Source organism: Mustelus asterias, chromosome 5, assembly GCF_964213995.1.
Source record: "Mustelus asterias chromosome 5, sMusAst1.hap1.1, whole genome shotgun sequence".
NCBI classification, from domain to species: domain Eukaryota; kingdom Metazoa; phylum Chordata; class Chondrichthyes; order Carcharhiniformes; family Triakidae; genus Mustelus; species Mustelus asterias.
Window position 1 is genome coordinate 144458394 of NC_135805.1, and position 18227 is coordinate 144476620.

The window sequence follows — 18227 nt, forward strand, 5'->3', positions numbered from 1 at the left end:
TTTAACTTTTTGTTCCTCAATATGCATCCTAATAACCAAATGAAGTGCATCTTTAAATTCTTCTAAAAGAATCACCTCTCTAAGGGCTTCATATGTTTTCTCTATCCTTAACACCATTCCCCAATGTTCAAAATTATTTTGCTTCACCTGCTCAAACTCAGTATAAGTTTATCCAGGCCTCTTTTATCCATTTTGAAATTTCTGCCTGGATGACTCAGCAACCAAACCATATGCATTAAGGATAACTTTCTTTACTACATCGTAATCTACAAATACCTGATCTCCTTGTTATGTTGATGTCTTGCGGAAAGTATTTAATTTTTCGCCAATCCCTCCAGGCATCAGAATCCTTAGACAATTTCCTATAGAAAACTGCAAAATCAGAAGAGATTTCCTTTGGTTTGGGCTGTCTGTGACTTATTTTTGACAGTAAGAAGTTTAACAACACCAGGTTAAAGTCCAACAGGTTTATTTGGTAGCAAAAGCCACACAAGCTTTCGAAAGCTTGTGTGGCTTTTGCTACCAAATAAACCTGTTGGACTTTAACCTGGTGTTGTTAAACTTCTTACTGTGTTTACCCCAGTCCAACGCCGGCATCTCCACATCATGACTTATTTTTGAAACAGCATGATTGTTGTTTCTTAATTGGGGCGCCATGTTGGCACATGTGTAGCACCGCTGCCTCACAGCATCAGGAACCTGGGTTTGATTCCAGCCTTGGGTGACTGCCTGTGCATTCTCCCTGTGTCTGCATGGGTTTCCTCCGGGTTCTCCAGTTTCCTCCCATACTCCACAGATATGCAGGTTAGGTGGATTGACCATGTTAAATTGGTCCAAGATGTGTGGGTTAGGATGATTAACAGGGTACATATGTGTAGGTACGGGAAAGTGCCTGGGCGGGATGCTCTGTTGGAGATTTGGTGCAGACTCGATGGGCTGGATTTTGTCTCTCAGCACTGTAGCGGCTCACTTGTAAGCATGTTCATAATATCTTTTTGTAACTCATGAACACTCCCAACTTTTTCTGAAAGCAAACTGTCGGGAGCTCTACTTTGTGAGGGAAGCCATCAGAGCTGATGAGTGCAGCTTTTTGTGTTATAAATTTTGAATTTCCTGTTCACATCCAATCACTTCAATTCATTTTTCTTCATTTTGCCACACGTGAGATGATGCGACCTCTTAAATGCTCTTTCACGCAGTCTCATAGCGTCAGGAATGAGGTATCCGGTGCTGCATTAAGTTGTAGACAGAGTTGTAATTATTTTCTGACAAATTCAACAAGTACTTTATCATTTAAGAGAGATGCATTCAAGCTCCATCACCTTTGAGGGAGATTTTTGACCCAGATCCTAAGTCACAGCTATGGGCCTATGATCAGAGAGTTATAGCGAGGATGTTACTGTCAATCATTCTATGGGCTTTTTGACTCAATTGTAAAGCAGTAGTCAACACAAGAGAAAGAACAGTGCCTGTTGGAGTAAAATGTAAAGTCTCTGCTACTCGGATACAGATGCTGCCATGTGTCTACAAGCCCCACTTCCAAAACATGATTTCAACAATTTGCTTATCGTGGAGCAGGGGTTTGATGATGCTGAGAGCCTGTCTGCCATTTGGGACAGAACACAATTAAAATCCCCACCCAATCAGAGCACCCTGTACTTTTATCTAACATAAGATTGAAGATCTTTTTAATAAATTGTGGGCCATCCTCATTTGGGACATATCCATTTATCAATAATAGCTCTGTCCCATCTACCGTTCTGTTAAGCAATATACAGTTGCCTTCATTGTCCTTATGTTGTGCATAGATACAGAAGTTCACTGATCTTTGAAATAAGGATGTTATACCCATTTTTTCCCAGATGTATGAGAGGAAAAGAACACCTGGTTTGCCCAAGATCTGCCCAGCTTACTATGTTCTATGTCTGACAAATGTGTTCTTTGTAAAAATGCAATTTTCCAGTTTAGATGTTTCAGCTGAGAGTATTTTCTCTTCATAGGTTATGTCACATTATATTACTTTTCACATTACAGCTAGTTACCTTGAACATATCCATAATAATCTTTATTCAATTAGCGGCCAGCTTGACAAATAGCCTGATATCAGAGAAGAAAGCATTGGGGGTGGCAACCAGGCAGGAGACCTAACATGACACTGAGCTGCACCTATCAAGCTGGACACAAGTGAGTTTTAGTTAGATAATTCAGTCTGTAGGTATTGTACAAGTTAAAGAGTCTGCAATTTAAACAGTTCCATTCACTCCCACTGATATCTGAGACACCCACCACCACTGTTTAAACACCACCTCCCATTGCATCTCTGCATGGGCGGCTAATCAGGAAATCGCATCGTAATTGATTTTTATCAGCAGTGTGCCATCCGATGCAGTACATGGGCGCATGTCTCTCTCCAGCCATTTACCCTCCAAGAGCCTCACAGTAATGCCCAGATGTTTCAGCCCCTCTGCAGCCCCCGTGCTGCTGAAAAGGTTTTGCTTCCATCCTTGATGCTGTCTTGTCCTCGCCAGTTAACGTTTTGGAATCTTCTGTGTTTCTCCCTTAGCTGCTGCTTAATATCTACATATTTACATCTTTTCTGCTGCAGTGTTGGCGAGAAGTAGCATGGTTCACCTTCCTTTCAACTGGAGGCTTTTCTCACTCTAAGTTTAGGTGAGAATATAGTGTTTCATCCGGAATCTGAGAAATTTTACCACAGATGATCTTGGGGGTGCATTAGCATCCAATGGCTTTTGTTGAGCCTCCTCTAATTGTAGAAAATTGAATGGGAGTTTATGTTGGTCCTTGAGAGAGAATTTGACCCACTGGATAATGTTCCTGCTTTGAGTTTTCTGGCAACCTATCAATTCACAGGTTATTCTGCCTCCTGAAAGTTTTGAGGTCTTCACATCTATCCTCTAACTACCTGTCTCTCCAGAATAAATAAGAGAGTACCTTGTCGCTGCGTATGTTGCTATCCTCAACATTACTAATTGTGATCCCAGACTCCACTACCCACTTTTGAAACCCGCTGACAATTTGCTCCAGTTCTGAGATGGAATTGTTCATTTTCCGAAGGGCGTCATTAACTTATTTCCGGATTTTTCTCCATTCAATCAGGACAGTGCTCAGCTCTGACTTTTCCATACCTGATTGTGGGGCTTGGGCAGCTGTGATGCTGGCATTTGGAGAGGGACTGTGACTTTTCGCTTCTTTGTTTGTCTCCCTCAAGCACTTGCCATTCTTCTGTCTCATGGCTTGGCCCATTCTGTGTCTATATCTATACACAGTAAGTATTTTGGGATGATTTAATTAGTGGATGGAAGTGGATTTATGTTGGGGTAAATCAGGCAACATTCAGCAGGCAGCCTTTAGGTTCTCCTGCTCCCTCTAGTGTCCAGTTTCCTCACTTCTCAGAGAACTTGGTCTATCAGGCAATTCTTGCAATTTTAAATGTTTTGTTGAATTTCTGATTTCCTTACCCTTGCAGGTAATCCTAATTCCAATTCAGTTAACTAACTCTTAGTTACTTTCAGTAAACCCATCAGTGTTGCATCTTCCATCTTTAGGAATGTCTTTGAAATTTCCAACAGCATTTTTGATTTTAACCTGTACAATATACCGCACAGTAACTCCAAATCTTTTGTCCGGACCTCAGTCCCCTACTTTAAGAATCCACAGATCCCACGATTTACCAATAAATACCAAATTAAGTTTTACCATTTAGCATCCAGTAACTTGCTTTCCATGTGTTCAAATTTCCAATGAGTTACTAAGAATCCAATAAACCTTTCCCGAAGTTTTGAAATCCCAGGCGGGTCCTCACTTCTGTAATGATCCCAGAATGGATTCACGACTCAAAAGATCTTAACTTTTTTATGATTGTAACCAACGCCTCTACTTTCTCAGAAGACTAAGGAAATTCCACCACCTTCAGTCGGAAGAACTATACAAAAGTCTGAGGTCACATACCAACCGACTCGAGAACAGCTTCTTCCCTGCTGCCATCAGACTTTTGAATCGACCTACCTTGCATTAAGTTGATCTTTCTCTACACCCTACCTCTGACTATAACACTACATTCTGCACTCTCTCGTTTCCTTCTCTATGAACGGTATGCTTTGTCTATATAGCGCGCAAGAAACAATACTTTTCACTGTATACTAATATATGTGACATATCAAACCTTTTTAAAAAATCAAACGTGCAGGAAAAGAGGCACAGGACCACTAATTAATTTTAACAACAAGAAAGAAACATTTATTAAACATGAAAAATGGATTATAATACAATACTCCTTTACTCCTGCTTTAAGTTCCCCAATACACCCAAATTTTCAGAGTAATAAGCGTGACAATTTACATTTGAAGCTGCGGTTGTCTCATTAGCACACAAGATGGTATCTGCGGATATCTCCTCAGAATCCCGTCAGATGATTGTCATATAGGGGTTTCCAAACTCCCCTCCCAAAAAAGCTTTCCATCTCTCCCATTCCCTCCCTCGTGCCTGCGCGCACTCATGCTCATTCCCTCACATTTACTATCATCTCTCTCTCTGACTCACTCGGTCACTCTCTCTATCACATCCTCCCTTTTACACTCATTCACACTTTCAAACTCTGATTCACTTTTGCACATGCTTTCTCACTCACCTCATATTCTTTCTCACTCTCTCTCACAAACTCACTTCTCATGTTGATTCTCTCACATTGTCTCTCATACTATGTCTGTCACCATCTCTAATTTGCACTTACATTCTGCTCACTCACTCGAGCTTGGACAAACACACTCATTAAGTTATTTTAGATCCCATTGTCTCCTGGAACACTCCTGTCTGACCAGCTATTAGCCAGTTCGAGCCTGATGGCCTCTGTTTATTGTTCTTCTTGTTCCTTATCTGCCACAATTCACAAGCTTGTGTAAAGTTGACTTTTTACCCCTTCATGCTCTGCAGATATTCTGCTGTTAGCCCATAAGTCACCAGCCCTCCTCTTGATCCATTGAACATGGGGGAATTGGTTCACAATTGAGCCTTCTCAAACCTTGCCATGTTTAACCAGATATTCAAATCCATGCCATGTTACATTCTAGCTGTATCCGTCATTTATTCATGTGTTGTATACAATGCAATTTCGTACTTCTGTTCCCTTTCAACTCTCCAGCATTTACGATCAAAGTATGCATTTGATACATCAGTCATAACTACAATAATAATTACAACATGCAAAGCAATTCTTATCCATGTTTGTATATGTACATTTGTACCCTAATTCCAAACTTGATCCCTGCAGTTGGTTTCATTTTCTTTGCTTCAATCTCTTGTCTGGTGTTCCCTGTTTGTTGAATGACTGACAAAAATTTGTTGAGTTTCAGCTAACTGTTTTGTGACCCATTGCAAGTCTTAGTAAAAATCTACTGTTAGTTTCATACTTTTCAAAGTACTTGCCCAAAGTACTGTTTAATTCTGTTTAATTCCTTCAGTGACAAGAATCCTTTCTTCCAATTTATCTATGTCTACCAGCTTCATAGAGTCAGAGGTTTACAGCATGGAAACAGGCCCTTCAGCCCAACTTGTCCATGCTGTACTTTTTTTTTAACCCCTAAGCTTGTCCTAATCGTCCGCATTTGGCTCATATCCCTCTATACCCATTTTACCCATGTAACTGTCTTTAAAAGACAAAATTGTACCTGCCTATCTGGCAGCTTGTTCCAGACACTCACCACCCTCTGTGCGAAAAAATTGCCCCAGTGGACCCTTTTGTATCCTTCCCCTCTCACCTTAAACTTATGCCCTCGAGTTTTAGACTCCTCTACTTTTGGGAAAAGATATTGACAATGTAGCTGATCTATGCCTCTCATTATTTTATAGACCTCGATAAGATCACCCCTCAGCCTTCTACACTGCAGAGAAAAAAGTCCTAATCTATCCAGCCTCTCCTTTTAACCCTCTAAACCATCAATTCCCAGTAGCATCCGAGTAAATCTTTTCTGTACTCTTTCTAGTTTAATCATATCCTTTCTATAATAGGGTGACCAGAACTGTACACAGTATTCCAAGTGTGGCCTGACCAATGTCTTGCACAACTTCAACAAAACATCCCAACTCCTGTATTCAGGGTTATGACCAATGAAACCAAGCATGCTGAATGCCGCCTTCACCACTCTGTCCACCTGTGACTCCACTTTCGAGGAGCTATGAACCTGTACCCCTAGATCTCTTTGTTCTATAACTCTCCCCAAAGCTTTACAATTAACTGAGTAAGTCCTGCCCTGGTTCTATCTACCAAAATGCATCACCTCACATTTATCTAAATTAAACTCCATCTGCCATTGGTCAGCCCACTGACCCAATTGATCAAGATCCCGTTGCAATCCAAGATAACCACCTTCACTGTCCACTATGCCACCAATCTTGGTGTCATCTGCAAACTTACTAAACATGCCTCCTATATTCTTATCCAAATCAATAATATATATGACAAATAACAGTGGACCCAGCACCGATCGCTGAGGCACACCGCTGGTCACAGGCCTCTAGTTTGAAAAACAACCCTCTACAAACCACCCTCTGGCTTCGGTCATCAAGATGTGGAGATGCCGGCGTTGGACTGGGGTGAACACAGTAAGAAGTCACACAACACCAGGTTAAAGTCCAACAGGTTTATTTGGTAGCAAATACCATAAGCTTTCGGAGCGCTGCTCCTTCGTCAGATGGAGTGGAAATGTGCTCTCAAACAGGGCACAGACACAAAATCAAGTTACAGAATACTGATTATTAGTATTCTGTAACTTGATTTTGTGTCTGTGCTCTGTTTGAGAGCACATTTCCACTCCATCTGACGAGGGAGCACCGCTCCGAAAGCATATGGTATTTGGTACAAAATGAACCTGTTGGACTTTAACCAGGTGTTGTGAGACTTCTTATTCTGTCATCAAGCCAATTTTGTATCCATTTAGCTACCTCACCCTGAATCCCGTGAGATTTAACCTTGTGCAACAACCTACCATGCGGTACCTTGTCAAAGGCCTTGCTAAAGTTCATGTGGACAACATCAACTGCACTGCCCTCATCTACCTTGGTTACCCCTTCAAAAAACTCAAATTTGTGAGACATGATTTTCCACACTCAAAATCTTGCTGACTGCCCCGAATCAGTCCTTGCGTCTCTAAATGCCTGTAGATCCTGTCTCTCAAAATATCTTCCAACAACTTACCCACTACAGATGTGAGGCTCACCGGCCTATAGTTCCCAGGCTTTTCCCTGCAGCCCTTTTTAAACAAAGGCACAACATTTGCCACCCTCCAATCTTCAGGCACCTCACCTGTGACTGTCAATGATTCAAATATCTCTGCTCGGGGACCGGCAGTTTCCTCCCTAGCCTCCCACAATTTCCTGGGATACCTTTCATCAGGTCCTGGGGATTTATCTATCTTGATGTGCTTTAAGACTTCCAGCATCACCTCCTCTGTAATATGTACACTCCTCAAGACATCACTATTTATTTCCCCAAGTTCCCTAACATCCATGCTCTTCTCAACAGTAAATACTGATGAGAAAGATTCATTTTGAATCTCATCCATCTCTTGTGGATCCGCACATAGATGACCATGTTGATCCTTAAGAAGCCCTACACTCTCCCTTGTTACTCTTTTGGCCTTTGTGTTTGTAGAAGCTCTTTGGATTCTCCTTTGCCTTATCTGCCAAAACAATCTCGTGTCCCCTTTTTGCCCTCCTGATTTCTCTCTTAACTCTACTCCTACACCCCCTATACTCTTCAAGGGATTCACTTGATCCCAGCTGCCTATGCATGTCATGTGCTGCCTCCTCCTTCTTCACCAGGGCCTCAATATCCCGAGTCATCCAGGGTTCCCTACTTCTGCCAGCCTTGCCCTTCACTCGAAGAGGAATGTGCTTACCCTGAACTCTGGTTAATACACTTTTGAAAGCCTATCCTTGCTTGTATCTGGAGTTTTGCTTCCCTTTCCCCATAATCCTTGATTCCCTTGCTGATCAAAGCTCTATCTCAGATTTACTTATATATAAGGGCTCAGCTCCGGCTCCTCTCTGTCTAAAGATGTGTGGGTTAGGTGGATTGGTCATGCTAAATTGGCCCTCAGTATCATAGAACATTACAGCACAGTACAGGCCCTTCGGCCCTCGATGTTGCGCCGACCTGTGAAACCAATCTAAAGCCCATTTAACCTACACTATTCCAATATCATCCATATGTTTATCCAATGACCATTTAAATGCCCTTAATGTTGGCGAGTCCACTACTGCTGCAGACAGGGCATTCCATGCCCTTACTACTCTCCGAGTAAAGAACCTACCTCTGAGATCTGTCCTATATCTATCACCCCTCAATTTAAAGCTATGTCCCCTCATGCTAGCCATCACCATCTGAGGAAAAAGGCTCTCACTATCCATCCTATCTAATCCTCTGATCATCTTGTATGCCTCTATTAAGGCACCACTTAACCTCCTTCTTCTCTCTAACGAAAACAGCCTCAAGTTCCTCAGCCTTTCCTCAAAAGACCTTCCCACCATACCAGGCAACATCCTGGTAAATCTCCTCTGCACCCTTTCCAATGCTTCCACATCCTCCTAAAATGCGGTGACCAGAACCATACGCAATACTCCAAGTGCAGCCGCACCAGAATTTTGTACAGCTGCAACATGACCTCATGGCTCCGAAACTCAATCCCTCTACCAATAAAAGCTAACACTCCGTACGCCTTCTTAACAACCCTATCAACCTGGGTGCCAACTTTCAGGGATCTATGCACATTGTCACCGAGATCTCTCTGCTGATCCACACTACCAGGTATCTTACCGTTAGCCCAGTACTTTGTAATCCTGTTACTCCTTCCAAAATGAATCACCTCACACTTTTCCACATTAAACTCCATTTGCCACCTCTCAGCCCAGCTCTGCAGCTTATCTATGTCCCTCTATAACCTGCAACAACCTTCTGCACTGTCCACAACTCCACCGACTTTAGTGTTATCTGCAAATTTCCTAACCCATCCTTCTACACCCTCATCCAGGTCATCCAAAAATGGCAAACAGCAGTGGCCCCAAAACAGATCCTTGCGGTACACCACTAGTAACTGAACTCCAGGATGAACATTTCCCATCAACCACCTTACAGCTTCTTACAGCTAGCCAATTCCTAATCCAAACCGCTAAATCACCCTCAATCCCATGCATCTGTATTTTCTGCAATAGCTTACCGTGGGGCACCTTATCAAACGCTTTACTGAAATCCATACACACCACATCAACTGCTTTACCCTCATCCACCTCTTTGGTCACCTTCTCAAAGAACTCAATAAGGTTTGTGAGGCACGACCTACCCTTCAAGGGGATTAGAATGGTGAATGCGTGGGGTTACGGAGATAGGGCCTGGGTGTGATCGTTGTCGGTGCAGGTTTGATGGGCCGAATGTCATCCTTCTGCACTGTAAGGATTCTGAGGTTTTCAAATATAATTACACCTTCATCGCCCCTTAAAAAACAAAAGATGTGACCAGAAACCAATCCCATGATTAAGAAGTTTCAAACATTTACCGGATATAAACTTTCACTTTTAATTCAGCTCATGGCTCCCATTTGATTTTAAACTCATTATTGAAACTATTATTGCAAAATCACAATTTGGTGAAAAACTACATAAACATTAAAACTAGCAACAGAGCAAAGAAATATCCATACAAGTGATTTATTAGACATTCATTCTCATTCATTCATGGAAGCTTCGCATCCATAGCAGTCAAGTTTGCTTTCATTCACTGTTAATACTTTAAAACTGAAATGATATTAAAAGAAAACAAGGGAAATAGGTTAAGACAGTAGTTGTCATTATTCTTTCTCAAAAAACTGTAATTAAACTCAAAGATAAAGGTAACTTCTCAAGAAATGAGAAGCAATGTTGTAAGTTTAACAATCTTTCAAAGCTACAAATATCATTCGAAGTTAAACCGAAGTGTAAAGCATTGCATTTATTGCCCCATTCTCGCCGCTATCCCGCCAGAACAAGGCAAGTGCTTTAAAAACTCGTGTCTCGTTTTATTACAATTTAGCCTTCTCCTTACTCAATCTAATTCAAAGTACAACTCCATACATTAAACAAGCAACTTTAAAACAACTAACAGAACCAGACCACAGAGGGCTACCCAAAAGATTTCAATGATACAGACACTAGACACAAATTCACTAACAAGAAAAATCACATGGACCTGTAACATACAGACAGACATAAACTTAACTAGTTTTCCTTATCAACTTTTTGATTTTGATTTGATTTATTATTGTCACACATATTAGTATACAGTGAAAAGTATTGTTTCTTGCATGCTATCAAATCACACAAACTTACTCAAACACTAGTTTTCCTCATCAACGTGCATTGTGTTTTAAATATGCATTAGAATGCAATGATTCAAATTCCTTTCCAGATTGTTAGTTAGCTTTTTCCAAACATGTGTTGTCTGTTTTTCCAGTTTTAACCTTGCATCTTCTAGTTGCTTCCCTGATAATTTTCTCATGCAAATATCTATCGCTGTAGCCTTACTCCATTTGGAGGCATATTTCCCTTGCCTCTTCTCTGTGCTGCTGTCCAGAGGTCCAGGACCCTCAAATGGTTTATCGGCATATTCAACCAATTTAGGCAATTTGTCAGTTAGGGACTCCCGGAATACACTTTCCATATCTGCATTATGACCTGAAATTTTAATTTGCACACGGTGTAAGATTGAGGCAATCATTTAACCGTGCCTTGCTGTATAGGTTCCAGACTCCTGCGTCGGCACTCCGAGTGTTCCAAACTTTCCATTATCGCTGTTTGTCCAACGGCTCTGTGATTCAGACACGGCATGACATTAAGATGATCACTTGACTGTGTCCACCCAGAGATGCCAAATATTGACCATCAGAATAGGGTTTCAAGTGATGTAGCGGACAAAGAAACACTTATGGACAAGATTTCATAAAACTCAACCTTTTTACTCATAGAGTCATAGAGATTTACAGCATGGAAACAGGCCCTTTGGCCCAACTTGTCCGCGCCACCCTTTTTTTAAACCCCTAAGCTAGTCCCAATTGCCCGCATTTGGCCCATATCCCTTTATACCCATCTTACCCATATAACTGCCTGCTCAACGAACATCAGCTATTCTTTCCTTAACTTGCCGGAATGTCGATTACCCTCGATTCTTTAAATACTTAAACTTCCTTTTTACTCAACACTTGCTGAAATACTGATTATTTGCTCCATCAAAGCATAAGACTCATGGCTTTAACGCAAAAACTACCCGTTGCAAGGTGAGTTGATCAGTCTCATTCCCGGCTGGGTCGTCATCTTCTCCAAGTCCTGGATTTAGGGCGCCTCCTTCCAAGATGGTTGGTCCTCCAGGACTTAACTCCTAAAGTCACGGATGTTCTTTTATCCAATTTCTGCTGGTGGTGAGTCTGGATGCTTGCTAGCTTCTTGGTGCTAAACTCATCCAGGCAAATGGAGAGTATTCCATCAAACTCCAGACTTGTGCCTTGTCGACGGTGGGTCAGCCTTTGGGGAGTCAGGAGGTGAGTGACTCGCTGAAGGATGCCGAGTCTTTGATGTGCTCTGATAGCCACAGTGTTTATATAGATAGTCCAGATGGTTTAGCCAAGGTAAATGTGCAGGCTTATGGGGATAGAGCAATGGCCAGGATATTGGTAGTGTGGCCTGAGTTCTCTCATCTCATTACGACTTAAACTCATTAATTGAAATCAACAGGATATTCCTGTTTGATGATGTGGAGATGCCGGCGTTGGATTGGGGTGGACTGTTTAATGAGATTAATTTAATCAAGATCCCATTGTCCCCCGAAACACTCCTGTCTGACCAGTTGTTGTCCATAGGCCCACAACACACTCCAGCACCCACTCCCATGCACTCTCTGCACTTTCCTCACGCACACACTCTCTTTCCTTCAGTGTATCACACAGACTCGCACACTTGCATTCACATACATGGATTCTCATACTCACTGTCACTCACGTGCACACACATTCTCTGTCACATAGTCTCTTTCACATACTCTTCCTCTCACACTATCAACATCCTGGCCATTGCCCTATCCCCATCAGCCTGCACATTTACCTTGACTAAACCATCTGGACTATCTATATAAATACTGTGGCTATCAGAGCACATCAAAGACTTCAGTGAGTCACTCACCACCTGACTCCCCAAAGGCTGACCACTGTCCAGAAGGCACAAGTCTGGAGTATGATGGATTACTTTCCATTTGCCTGGATGAGTTTAGCACCAAGAAGCTAGCAAGCATCCTGGAGAAAGCAGCCTGCTTGATTGCTACCTCTTTGGCAAACATTCAACCCCTCCACCACTGACGCACAGTGGCAGTCGTGTCTGCCAATTACAGGATGCATGGCATGAATTCACCAAGGTTCCTTCAGCAGCACCTTCCAAAGCCACTGCTATCTTAAAGGACAAGAGCAGCAGACCGCTTGACTGGGGGGCATAGATTTAAGGCAAGAGGTTTCGAGAGGATGAGGAAAATCTTTTTCACACACACTGGTGGGAGTCTGGAACTCACTGCGTAGAAGGATGGTGGAGGCAGAGATCATCACGATACTTAAGTATTTAGATGTATGCTTGCCATGCCAAGTCATGCAGGGCAATGGACCAAGTGCTGGGAACTGGAATTAGAATAGTGAGTGGTTTGACTTTGACTGGCACAGAGATGAGCGACCAAAGGGCATTTTTATAAGCTGTATAATCATTTTATACCTGGGAAACCACCACCTGGAGGTTCCCCTCCAAATCACTCACCATCCTGACTTGAAAATGTATCAGCCCTTCCTTCACCGTCATTGGGTCAAAATCCTGGAATGCTGCCTTTAACAGCGCAATGGGTGTACCTGCAGCTTAAGGACTGCAACAGTTCAATAAGGCAGCTCACCAACACCTTCTCGGGCAATCAAGGATAGGCAATAAATGCTGGCCTAGCCAGTGACATCTTCATCCCAAAATTAATAATGAAAACAAAAGTCTCCGACGCACCCTCTCCCATGCACTGTCTCCCACGAACTCTCTCTTCCACAATGTCTACCTCTCATTCTCTCTCAAACATGCTATCGCTCACACACCTACACTCCCATGCACTCACTTGTGCACACATTCTGTGTCACATAATCTCTCTCTCGCTCTTCCTATCACACACACTCACAATCTCACTCATGTACACACAAAACACTCTCACTCTCTCATGCTCTCTTACATCTCAAATTTACACAGATAAACTTGGTAATGTAATGTTTCACTCTCATTCTTTCTTTCTCTTGCACACAATCTCACATTCTGACTCACCTATTCAATCTCACCCCCTCTTTTTCTCTCACACACTCACGCTCCGTCGCCCTTTCTGTCATTCTCTCTAACACCCTCTATCCCTCACTCTTTCCTCTGCCATTCTCTCATTCTGTTTCACGCATTCAGTCTCACATTATCTTATTCTCATGCTTCCTCACACTCTCTGTCTGTTCTCACTCTCTTTGTCACTCTTACACTTTCCCACACTCTCGCACAAACTCTGTTTCTTTCCTTCTCAATCTCTGTCTTTCTCTCTCATGCACTATCTCTCTCTCTCTCTCTCACACACACACACACACACACACACACACACACACACACACACATATATTATATACATATACACACACACACAAAAATACCCCCACCCACCCGCAGTAATTGTCCCCCAGTATTTTGGCTCTTTCCCTGCCCCAGCCTGACCCCTGTTACTGGCTGCCGTGCTACGAGTTCTGTAAGCAGCAAACTGAAAGAGAATACTTAGCTTTCAACTCTTTGCTGCTTATCCGGTCAGAGCCTCGTTTCTCCCCACATTTGCTGCATTTCTGATTGGACAAGTAGCTTCAAGTCATTTTTAACAATCTAATTCTATTGTACAGCAAATTACATAAAAAGGGAAAATGGTGGAAGAACTCTGCCGATCTTGCAGCACCTGCGGAGAGAGAAACAGAGTTAAAGTTTGGATTCCGATTTGACTTCTTCAGAGCCGAGCTGTCCAGCCATATTGAGTGGGCTGAATCTGACTCACAGGCTGTTCGTTGGACAGGACTGTCATGTGCACATCTATTTTGGAACTAATTAACTCTTCAATATTTTATGGATTAGTGCAATGTTATTAGGAAGTTGATATGTCAATACAACTAACTTTAAGAATAACTTTCTGTCTGTTTGAATTGAAGATGTACAACAGAAACACAAGGAGACACTCCGGGAACAAACTGAAACACTGAGAGTGAACACTATCCTAATAAAGGAGAAGGTTAGGACTTTCCAAATGGTTGATCGATACGTTGAGCTAACGGTTATTTCTACTGTTCGAGATCGGACACTTGTCGAACATGAACTGCTGGCAAGAGGCCGAGACCATGAAGAGTGGAGAGAGAGACTTCTCCACAGAGAACTGGAAAAAATCCGAACTGATCAGTTGTTCCAGAGCAGCTTTTCCCAGAGAAAATCCCAATCTGGGAGTTCAGCAGTAGTGAGCGGAGTCCCGGGAATTGGAAAAACAACAATGGTGCAAAAGATGGTTTATGACTGGGCCACTGGGAAAATATACCCACATTTCCAATTTGTTTTCAGGTTTAAATTCCGGGATTTGAACACTTTTAACGGCAGAATAAATCTGAGGAATCTGATATTGGACCAGTATTCTTACTTTGGGAATAGTCTGGGAGAGCTCTGGAAGAACCCAGAGGGATTGCTGTTTATATTTGATGGTTTGGATGAATTCAAGGACAGCATTGATTTTGCCGACAATCGGAGAAATACAGAACCTCAGTTCATGTGCACAGATCCTGAATGCTGGTGTGAAGTGTCTGACATTGTGTACAATTTAATACAACACAAGCTACTCCCAGGATGTTCAGTGCTCGTGACCAGCCGCCCCACTGCATTACATTTATTGGAAAAGGCTGAGATCAGTGTCTGGGCTGAAATCCTGGGATTTGTTCGCGAAGAACGGAAGGAATATTTCAACAAGTTTTTTGATGATCAGACGGTGGCAGCAGCTGTTTTCAAATACGTGGAAGAGAACGCGATCCTGTACACCATGTGTTACAACCCTTCTTACTGCTTGATCCTCGGTCTGTCACTGGGTCCCTTCTTCACACAAAGAAGGAGGGAACAGCAACAAGTTCCCAAGACCATCACCCAACTATATTCCTACTATATTTACAATATTCTGAGAAACCATAGCCGAGAGATTGAAAGCCCCCGTGATGTGTTTTTGAAGCTTGGTGAGATGGCCTTCACCGGAGTGTCTGAGAAGAGGATTGTGTTTAACGAGGACGATTTGATCAAGTTCAATCTGCAACCTTCCCAGTTCCTGTCTGGGTTCTTGATGGAACTTTTGGAGAGAGATCATTCTGCCCAGAGTGTGGTTTACACATTCCCACACCTCACCATCCAAGAGTTTGTAGCTGCACTCTCTCAATTCCTGACTCCCAATCCCAGGGACATCGGGAAACTCCTCAGTGAAGCTCACAGCGAGAAAGATGGGCGTTTTGAGATATTTCTCCGTTTTGCTGCTGGTCTCTCCTCCCCACGGTCAGCTCGAGGCCTGGACAAGTTTCTGGGTCCATTTCTTCATCAAACAACTTGCGGAGTGATTGACTGGGTGAAGGAGAAGGTTGAAGGGCAGATTGGAAATACAGGGAGTCAAACTAGGAAAAGGAACCTCCTGAACACATTGCACTACCTGTTTGAGTCTCAGAATAAAGCACTGGCTCAGAACACAGTGGGATCTGTGAAAGAACTTACATTTAGTGAATTGCGACTGACCCCGATTGACTGTGTGATCCTGTCTCATGTCATTGGACTCTGTGATACAATAAAACATCTCAATCTAAAGGAATGCTACATTCAGTGTGAAGGACTCCAGCAGCTGGGATCCATTCTGCACAAATGTCAGGAGTTGAGGTAACTGCTTGTTTGGTCTTATACCTGATACTTTAATTGTTGAGGAGCCATTTATTTTGTTCTAAGTATAACCTTCCAGTTTGAACCAAGACGGACAGTCAGAAAATCGTTACAAACTAAGACGATGAGTGGAAAATAAGAATGATGCCTTTGCTAAAAAGTTGTTGGTTTACTGAATGGTGACTCAGAGTTTGAGCATTGAATTAAGATGCAAAGAAAAGTGAAATCTGTTTACAAGAAGAGAATATTGTTTTATTGTCAATAGATGTTACAATAGGGAGGTACGGTGGCATAGTGGTTAGCACTGTTGCATCACAGCTCCAGGGACCCGGGCTCATTTCCAGCTTGGGTGACTGTGTGGAGTTTGATCGTTCTCCCTGTGCCTGCATGGCTTTCCTCTGGATGCTCCAGATTCTTCCCACAGTCCGAAAATGTGCAGGGTAGGTGGATTGGTGGGATGAATGCGTGGAGTTACGGGGATAGGGCAGGGGCTGGGCCTGGGTCGGCAGCTCTGTCGGAGAGTCGGTGCAGACTCAATGGGCTGAATGGCCTCTTCCTGCAATGTAGGGATTCCATGATTCTACCATAATGAACACAAGTGCAGGGAAAATAATCCTGATTAACCACATAAACTGTAAGCTATACTGAACACAAGGGAAACCAAGTCCTTTATCGCATTGTAAATAATCAGATGGGTTCGGTTCGAGAGAGTGAAATATCCTTTTTGATTTTGTACAAAGACCTTTACAGTTGTAATTATTTATTATTTCTTGCAACAATGTTTGTATTCATTCAAGGAATGTCGTCATCGCTGTCTAGGCCAATATTTATTGCCCATCCCTATTTCTCCATGAAAATCTGCCTTATAGAACCGCATAGTATTATAGATTTGTTACAGATTCAGAAGGTCCATTGTGTTTGCATCTGCTCTAAAATGAGCATTATCACTTTGTGTCATTCTCCCATCTTTTTCCTGTGACCATTGTACATTTTTCTTGTTCAAATAATCATCTAATTCCGTCTTGGCTTCCTTGATTGAACCTGCTTCTGTTATGTATTATAGTTAGTGTAAGTGATGTTGGGACAGTGTTTCTTTGAGGTGAGTCACATTAGCATTGGTGACATTATCAGTCGGGAGCAGTGGAGGTTCAGTCTTATAGTAAACCTTACAGTGTCCACAGTTATGATAACAAACCTCCCCGTTAAGTTACAGCAACCCACGAGTTTTTATGTTCCATGGTTCTGACTAGCCTCGTAAAAAGTCTTGGTATAGACTAGCCTCCACTGCAGTTCCAGGCAGTGCATTCCACATCTGAACCAGATGCTCTTTTTTAAAAAAGTTTATTTTTCTCACATTACATTTACTTCTTTGACAATTCACTTTAAATCTTGCTATTGATTCTTGTAGGAGCGGCAACATTTTCTTGCTATCTGCTCTGTCCAGTGCCCTCATGATTTTAAACATTTCTATCAAATCTCCTCATGGCATTCTTCCCTCCAAGGAGAATCGTGCCAGCCTCTCCAACCTGTCCTCGTAACTGAAGTTTCTCGTCCCTGGAACCAATCTCGTTAGCAAACGTTACCATGTCTTCACCTCACAGCTCTGTCTTTAACTGGAAGCCTCTCTCTGCCCCTCTCATTAACTTCAATGAGCTTGTTCAGATTCCAGTTCTTTGCTTCTTTGACTTCAGCCTTCCCGACACTCCTCTTGTCAGGCATGACCTCCTCTTGATGAAACCATGCTGACTTTGCCCTTTTTACCATGCTTTTCCAAGTACTCCAAAATCTCATCCTTAATAATGGACTCTAAAATCGGACCTAGGTCAGACTAACATCTTTTGCCTCCCTCCCTCCTTAAACAGGGGTGTTACATTAGTGATTTTCCAGTCCTCTAAGAACCCTCCCTGACTCCAGTGATTCCTGAAAGATTACACTGATGCAATCACAATCTCTTCAGCTATCTCCTTCAGAACGCTGAGATCTAGTCCATGTGGTCCAGGTGACTTATCAACTTTAAGACTTTTCAGCTTACTCCTCCTCAGTAATGGCAACCATACTCAACTCTGCCCCCTGACTTTCTTGAACTTTTGGTATATTACTGGTGTCTTCCACCGTGAAGACTAATGCAAAGTACCTATTCCGTTTTTCCGCCATTTCTTTGGTCCCCATCATTACTTCTCCAGCATCATTTTCCATTGGTCCAATGTCCACTCTCGCTT

At 42.5% G+C, this 18227-nt stretch overlaps 1 protein-coding gene across 3 annotated transcripts in view; it reads left to right on the forward strand.

The window, feature by feature from the left end:
• The window catches only part of LOC144493861 (NACHT, LRR and PYD domains-containing protein 3-like), a 76130-nt gene that overhangs the window by 33869 nt on the left and 24034 nt on the right, over positions 1-18227 (forward strand). For all 3 annotated transcript variants that reach the window (XM_078213437.1, XM_078213435.1, XM_078213436.1), the window contains exon 6: positions 14271-16008. In XM_078213437.1, coding sequence (XP_078069563.1) covers positions 14271-16008 — 1738 coding nt within the window. The remainder of the gene's footprint in view (positions 1-14270; positions 16009-18227) is intronic.